The sequence below is a fragment of the Verticillium nonalfalfae genome (assembly GCF_003724135.2).
Source record: "Verticillium nonalfalfae strain VnAa140/NRRL 66861 chromosome Unknown scaffold_297, whole genome shotgun sequence".
NCBI classification, from domain to species: Eukaryota; Fungi; Ascomycota; class Sordariomycetes; order Glomerellales; family Plectosphaerellaceae; genus Verticillium; species Verticillium nonalfalfae.
Window position 1 is genome coordinate 496 of NW_021167522.1, and position 8,084 is coordinate 8,579.

General features: G+C 58.1%; 2 protein-coding genes across 2 annotated transcripts; one reads left to right on the forward strand and one right to left on the reverse strand.

The window, feature by feature from the left end:
• Window positions 1–455: 455 nt before the first annotated feature.
• Window positions 456–2,300, forward strand: D7B24_004956 (uncharacterized protein; the record flags this gene model as incomplete). Its single annotated transcript, XM_028639119.1, has 4 exons — window positions 456–1,080; window positions 1,141–1,794; window positions 1,853–2,056; window positions 2,113–2,300. The coding sequence occupies 4 exons, from the start codon at window positions 456–458 to the stop codon at window positions 2,298–2,300; spliced, it is 1,671 nt and encodes a 556-aa protein (XP_028490119.1).
• Window positions 2,301–2,427: 127 nt separating this feature from the next.
• On the reverse strand, window positions 2,428–4,256 carry D7B24_004957 (uncharacterized protein; the record flags this gene model as incomplete). Its single annotated transcript, XM_028639120.1, has 2 exons — window positions 2,428–2,629; window positions 2,686–4,256. 2 exons carry the CDS (start codon window positions 4,254–4,256, stop codon window positions 2,428–2,430), a joined length of 1,773 nt encoding a protein of 590 aa, XP_028490120.1.
• Between the last annotated feature and the right edge of the window lie 3,828 nt (window positions 4,257–8,084).

Consider the following 8,084-nt stretch of genomic DNA (forward strand, 5'->3'; position numbering starts at 1 on the left):
TTGGGCCCTCGTACAGTGCCAACTCGATTGACAGCGCCCATTGGCTGGACCAGTCCGAATCTGGCATCGGCATCAACTAACACCAAAGAAATGGACGACAACGACCAGGACCACGGCTTGAGAACCAGAGGGGAAGGGGTGGAGGGGTGCGCAATGGCGTAGACTAAAAGGCAGTTCAATATACTCTTTTTCTTCGATCGAAAGCACTACGCAGCTTCATCTCCGAAGAAAAGCTCACCATCTCCCTCCTGCTCCTCGTCCTCCTCCTCCTTTTTGTTTTCTCGGTGAAAGCACGAGAAGAGAGTCGTCCAACAGAGAGCCCCTTGAACCCCTTCACCAGTACAGACTGGCTCCTTTGCTCTATCCTTCCCCCTTTGCCAGAACGGCCCGCCCCTGTCATCCAAGCACTTGCCCCCTCCCCCTTCCCTCCTCCGCCTGACTTGGACCCCGGAACCATGGCACTCGCCCATGAGATTGGATCCCTCCTCCAGACCCTCCCGCGTGGGAGGCGTCTGCTGGTCTCTGAAGAGGACCCCGTCAGCGCCTACTTTGACCTGGCAGCCTACTACGGTGACGGCTCCGACGACGCCGGCTCACGCTCCGAGTCGTCCTCCGTGCTGACCCCGGGCCCTGCCTACGACACGGCCACGTCGCCCTCCGTCATCTCTGACTCCTATGACATGGACATTGACCCCGAAGAGCCTCATCAGCAGCAGGCCGTGGTCCAGGGGACGACCCAGAAGACCCTCGCCGACGCCCGCCGCCACGACGGGCACCTCATCTGGCCCCAGGCCGACCCCTCGCAGGACCTGCCCCGGCACTCGACCCTGAGCCTGTCCGGTCGCAAGAAGAGGAGCCGCCGGCCGAGCAGCCCCGCCGCCCGCCACGTCAAGAACCCGGCCGAGACGGCCCGCGTGCGCAAGCTCGGCGCCTGCATCAAGTGCCGTATCGAAAAGCTCAAGTGCTCCGACGAGACAGTGTGCGTCTCCTGCCAGGGCAAGTACGGCGTTCCCCTGTGCCAGAGGACCTGTCTGCGCAAGACACTTTCCGATCTCGCCAAGCACACCACCTTTGTGCGATGTAAGTCAACCGGACATGCCCCACTTCTGCCGGGAGAACAAGTACTTACGTGGGAGTCAGACACCGGCCTGAGGTACCACCAGGAGCAGGCCCTCCTGAGGACCAAGTGTGCCCTGGGCGAAGGCTTCAGGGAAGTGTTCCTCAGCTTCTCGGACATCGATCTGCAGTCGCCCACTCTCAAGACTGTCTTCCGCAAGTGTCACAGCCTGAGCAACGGCGCCGAGGTCATTGCCTTTCCCCGGGACCGCGTGCCGCTCCACAGCCAGCTCGTGGAGTGGGTCGAGCACCAGATCCTCGCTGAGCGCCACGCCGGCCGGCACTACGGCTTCGAGGCCACAATCGATACCTTTGTCTTGAAGTACATCAAGGCCGGCACCAGCCGCACGGCGCTGCCGCAGATCCGTCTCATCCGCAAGATCCACGAGATGAGGTGCATGTATCGTATTTGGAGGGTCGACACCCTGTACTGGCGTCATGCTCAGACTTCTCACCACAGCCCTCTGCCCCCTTTTATCCACGCCGAGCTGCGACAGATTGTCAAATCAGCTCTCGAGTCCTGCGAGCGCGACATCTTCAATGAGCTTGACAAGTTCCTCAAGCCGTCCGGCATCCCGACCAAGGACCGGGCGCCCATGTGGGCCGCTCTGTGGCAGCTCATTTTCACCTTCAAGGACCTCACCCAGACTTTCAAGGAAGCTGGAAGGCTCGCCAATGGTATGTCGTATTCCTGGCCAGGGTGGGAGAGTCAGCGCTGACAACGCTTGCGCAATAGTTCACCCTGCCTTTGATGCCTGCACAACGGCAACCGAGCAGCTCTACGTCGCCATCATGTCATTTTACGGCAGCCACTACCGCCAAGCGAGCAACCTCAAAGTCAGCCTTCAGTGCCTTGACTCTACCCATATGCCATCGTCGACGCTGAGACACGAGGTGGGCGATATCTTCCAGCATGCTCGTCATGAGCGCGGGGCTTTCCGTATGTTCATGCTCTCTCTTGACGTACCTGTCGTTCCACGTCTGACCTCAAGACAGACGAATACATCCAAACTTCGCCCAATGAGCTAGACAGGCTTCTCAAGACCCTGGTCGTTGACCTTGAAGTCAAGCGCCTCGGCAATCGACGCGGAAGGGGACGAGCCCCTGTCGAGATGGTGCTGATTCCCAGCCCCGACCTGTATCCAGGCAGTGACGATGAGGACGATATGGAGATGGCAGGTTGATACGAGGCAGAAAGTTCGACGACGGAATTCTCTTTTCGGCGTTTTCTCATGGGTAATGATTATGATGTAATGAGAATAATGATGACTTCAGAAAGAATTGACGTTGCGAGACGTGATGTCGGTGTCCTCATGGCTTGTCCTGGTTCATCACCTCAATGTGAACTTTCACCTTCTTGCAGGGCTTCTTCTCGCCTTTCATCCTGCCGACATTGGCAAACCGTTCCTTGACCGTCTCGGCGTCGATACCCTTGGCTGCATCCGCCGACACGAACACCGTCAGAGTGATGCGGTCCCGTTCCTTTTTCGTCTTGTCTGCAGTGGCCTCAAATCTGGTTCAATTGTCAGTAATTCGACTCCTATTTTCACAGTAGGTCGATAATCGTACCTGAGATTGGTCGTCATCGTATCGAGCGACCTCGGCCACGCGGGAACAATGTCAGCCAGAACCGCAGCTGCAGCACCAAGGTAGTCTGCCCAGAAAGGGGCCTCGGAATCAATATCGCCCAGGAGCCTCTTGAGATTATGGTGCAACTCAGTGTCGACGGGACCGAGATTTGCGCCCCAACGGGAACAGACCGCGAGAGCCAAGATGGAGCGAGCAATGTGCGTGAGACCTGGAGCACCAGGATCGCGGGCGATAGCTTGGTGCAGCGCGAACGAGGCATTCGCGTCCTCATCCTCGCCCTGGTGCATCCAAATTTGGCGGACGAACAACAATCCTAGCCCCAGCGAGAAGATGGAGGGAATCGTCCCGATCTCGACAGCTGGCGGCACGGCACTCCGCAACATGTCCAGAACGGCGTGTGCTATGGGCAAGTCCTCGGAGGCGACCCCTGCCAAGACTTCCAGGGGATTGCTCTCCCTGATCTTTTCGGGCAACTTCATGTAAAGAGTTCCGTCTCTGTTCGAGCCAGCACAAAATGTCACCGTTCGGATGTTGGGAACGGCTTTGATGAAAGCCTCGACGACCTCGGCAATGGCGGGGAACTGCTGTCGGCGGCGCTTGGACATGCCATAAATCTTGCCATCGTACTCGTCGTTGACCTTGCGCATCTTGGCTGTCTGCTTGAAGAAGCCACCCGTGACGGTATAGGTGCCAACAGAAGCGATGGGATACGGCTGGATACGATCGCAGTGCTGCAGAATGCACCCGTAGCCTCGAAGACCGCCGCCGCACATGAAAACATCGAGGCCCTCGCTGCTGTCGGCGCGCCCTCGGCAGCCTGGAAAGGTGTCGCAGAGGCGCGCAAAGGCGGCCTGCATGGTCTGACGCAGCTTGCCCGTCTCCGAGGTCCGCACCTCGGCAGGCTCAGCCTCGAGAACGCGAATCAGTCGCGCTGCGCCGAAAGGCATACTTTCCCCGGCAGCGGCGGCAGCGATCTCGTACGAGGGCAGGCGAGTGTCGACCCATGTCATCTGCACCGATCCGCCGCCCATGTCGAGGAACAAGCCACCGCGATCAATGTTCACAAAGGCCGAACGCGAACCCATGACGGCGCCGAAGAGAGTCTCCACGGCAGGGGCGAGAATGCGCACGTCAAGACCAGATGACTGCCGGATGGCGCCCAGCATATCGGCGGCATTCGCGGCTCGACGCATGGCCTCGGTCGCGAGGACGGAAAAGTTGGCTTCCGGGACCCCATACGAGTTGGCGATACGGCGGAAGCGAGCGAGAGTCTCAGAAACTTGAACGATGGTCTCTGGTGGAAAGGACAAGGGAGCGCCTGGTGCTCGATCGGCATTGGCGTTGAGAGCGTCGTAAAGAGAGATGTCGGCTCTTTCACGAAAGATGCAACGGAGGAGGCGCGAGTTTGGTGGTGTCATGTCTGTGATGGTGAACCTGATGCCGTTCGACCCCATATCGACGATGGCGAACAAGTGGCTCGCAGCGTCGGGAACCCATGGTGGCAAATCGTCGAGGTTATCGAGGGTAATGATGCTTGAAGTATGTGCCATGGCGCAACGGTCAGGTAGATGTCGTGAGAGTCTCGCTTTGGTCCCTTGTCGAGCCTTTGGCACCTCGTTTTCCTGCCCCTTCTATCCAAGATGTGGGATGGAAGTCGTGAGGGACATGTCAAGAGTTGTGGAGCGTCCAGTGACGTTGCTCAGCTCGGTGTTGTGAGCAACCTCTGATTCGTCGATCAAAGCAATGAGGTGCGCAACACAAGGCAGGAGGGGCCGACGTGCCCATTTCCTCCCGCCTGTGGAGCAGGTGCAGCCCACGACCCGCTTCGAGCTGTGTGTGTGCCTGCTGGACCCAATACAGGACAGTGAGGCCTGGACGTCGGAGGGGCTTGAACATCACCAACTGTCAGCGGGCGGCAGTCAAGCGTCCACGGAAGAAGAGGGTTTCGGCCGAGTCCCGCAGCCGTACGGGGCAATAGAGCGTCATTGAGGGCTTCAGCCAAGGATCAAAATGCCCGACACTGGAGTCGGTAGACGGACGATTGCAGAGCGGAACGTGCGCACTGAAGAAAGCTTGGGTCCTGATTCTAGCTGTGGGACCCTTGAATGACTGTCAGTATCGACTCTTACAGTCATCTTCAGAATGCTCTGCCGCACTTCCCCTCCCCTACCTAGGTAAGGTAGATAACAAACGTGAATGAATGCTCAACTAGCGAATCCGTATCTGTGAGTCTAGCGCCGGCGGTCTGCTTCAATGCCCATCGATACAACATGAGGGAATGTCAGGTCGTATGACGCACGCCTCGTATCTTCAACGGCACCGTGAACAACGGCCAGCGACGCGGACAAGAGCGCAAGGTTCGCCCGAACCATGCCAGTCACAGCACCCCTCTCTCATGAAGCCGGTCCGACTAGTGACACTTGGCTCTGGTTATGCGGTGATGGACAAAGTCCAAGGAAGAATGAACACCATTATGGAGATCGCAAGGTTCGACAGTGTGATTCGTAGCACTGGCTGCATGAACATCAATTGCATCTCTCCCCAGGCTGCGCCTCAGGCAGAAACCTCAGACTACCTCTTTGTCCAAACGATAGCCGGGATCTGCCACATGGTCGAGCCCGGTGCACGTCACTTCAATAGTTTGACAGTAGTAAGCGTCGAGTCCTTACCTGCCACAATAGCAGGGCTTCACGATTACATAGCCTAACTGGAAGCATATTGGTGCACTCGTAGCCTGCAACTTAGTACTGCCAATCAAGAGGCTGATCGCCCCCATGGTGAAGAACGCCGCGGGCTCCGGCACACCTGTCGCATCTGTGCTCCGGCACACCTGTCAGCGTCTGCGCCATCACTTTCGCCGTCCCGTTCTCTCTCTACATGGCGCGTCCGATCCATGGCTCGACTCGCTCGGCCGTCAGCAGGATGAGAGGAGTAAGCGAAGCCTTCGCCCAGTGGTTGTCAAGGGAGAAGAGTTCCTGGAGGGACACGACGTGAGAACAGAGTGCCTGGGGGGGCTGGTGATGTGATGCGACGTGCGTGTGATAACCTTTGGCGTTTGCTGTGGCCGGGACCCCCTCGCCCCTTCCTGTCACACACCCGGCCCGCCAATTGCCGGGATCGACTCACCGCTGTGGGCGTATTTGGTTGATCGCAAAGGTCCAGTCCGAGAAGAACCTCGTCGTGGACCAGGGCGGTCGTGAAACAGAGCAACAAAGGTCACCAATGTGTTCAAGTGACCAACGGTTTAATGAGGACGTCTGTTGACAAAGCCACGTCAACCAGGATACTGGGATGCTGATGCTAGGATGCCGATGCTAGGATGCTGAAGCCCTTGGGCGCAGGGTGTCGTACTGCCAACAAAGTGCGTCCGCTGTGGACGTCGAGACAAGGTCAGTGAAACGTGGGACCTGCTTCAGTGACCATGGCTGCACTGGCATCCAGGTTGAGCAGGAGCAGGAGCAGGAGCTTGCCTGGGAGCGGGGAGAGGAGCAGCAGGAGGCATGAGATGTGACAGGACCTGGAAGTACCGCCCGTCCTGTCGAGGAAGACACTAGGTACCACTAAAGATGGCCGATGGCGCGTTATTGACGCGTCTAGTTCGCGTCTCGACGCGCCAGCTGACGACTTCCCCTCTCCATCCACACGTCAGACGAGGGGCACTCAAACACCCAATCGTCCGTCCCAAGTCCAGGCCGTCAAAGAGCTCCCGCGTGCAATCGTCCATCGCGATCCGTGACGTTACGCTGCCGGCCGGGCTGCCAGCGCTGATTCCGGTATCTGGCTATCCCCCTCCCCGTCGTCCCGCGACGATCCAAGTGAACTCCTCATCGTCCCGCATTCTTTCCATGACCAAGTTGCTCGCAGGTAATGGACGGAGGGAATCTGGCCAACACTGACAAGACTCTCAATCGCTACAGTGTGCTCTTGGTTGCGACGGCTTTATCAAAACACCAACAACCAGAGAAGAAAACAAAACAAAGAGATAGGCCAAACGTGGACCTCTTGGACTGAGGCTTGCCGACCACCAGCCGCCGCCACTCGCATTTTTGAGCTGTACCTTGCGTTGACAAGCACGAGGCAGGCCAACAGATCAGCCCAAAAAAAACCTTCGAACCGAACTCCACCCTCAATCATCCTACAGGCGGCCTGCACCAACAAAGCGGAGAGCTGGACTGGTGTCTCAAGCAAGGCCGACTCTCATCCACTTCTCTCGTGTCCACCCGTTTGTGTGTCTCTGCCGCAGTGGACACCAACTTGGCGTCAAACACAGCCAGGGCTGGAATGTACATGTAGAGAAAGAAGAGGACCCGTTATTCACACGCATTCGAAACAGCCATCATCCACTCGTCCAACTCTCAAAGACTTGACGGGCTGCAGAGTGAGCTGCCGCAGCAAGAGGACTGCAAGCGTCCTCTACCCGCTCGCCTCAGGTACCCTGTCTTGGTCGCAGGTGCATCAAGGTCTTTCCCCTCCCCTCAGTGCAACAGCAAAGCCAACGAACCAACGACGAGGTATTTCGGCCAAGATCCACGTCTGGAAAAGGACTGGACAAATCATCACATACTGGTGCATCTCCCCCCACGAACAAAGGTCATTTTGGGTCCCTGCCCAACTGGATGACTGGCGGGCGATAGCTGCACGGCGTTCGCTGCGCTGCACTGCACTGCACTGCACTACACTTGCAAGCCTTCTGCACAACCTTAAGCGCGGCAGATGGGCTCACGCGCATGAACAGATCACCAGTCTCCTCTCTTCCTGTGTGTCTACGTACCTACTCGCACAGAGGGAGAAGCTGGCACCGAGTTGCGGAGACGGTGCTCGCTAAGAATTGATGAGAGCTGGGGTCACGATCTGGTGGCTCTGGATCCTCGCACTACTCGTTTCGGATCGCCCACTCGATCAAGCAAGCCCTGAAGGCCAGGGCTGGCCAGACCGACTCTTTGAAGACCCAAGGACTACGAACTACTCGGGTGCACCGAGCACACACAAACGCGCAGGACAGGGAATACGACAGAATCAGGCGCCTGGCTAGAATCCACCTGGAACCCCACCATAAGGTACCTGGCACGGACAGACAGAGGACGGAACCTGCACTGAACCTCATCCTGGACCTGCACCTGGCAGGAAAAAAACTGCACCTGGCAGGGAAAAACCTGAGTTCGTGGCATCCACTGACAAAGCCTGTCACCGTCTTCTCCTCCTCCACCCCTCCCGGCCCCCGGTCCCCTGCCCCTCCCCCCTGGTAGCGTCTTTGGGATTTCCCAGCTGGCCCCACTGCTCGTCCGGCCTTCCCTTTCACAGAAGCGCAAACCCCCAAGCGCTAGGAACTATCCAAGGTCCCAGTGTCCCAAGTTCCAAGGCCTCAACGCCCCCAGGCC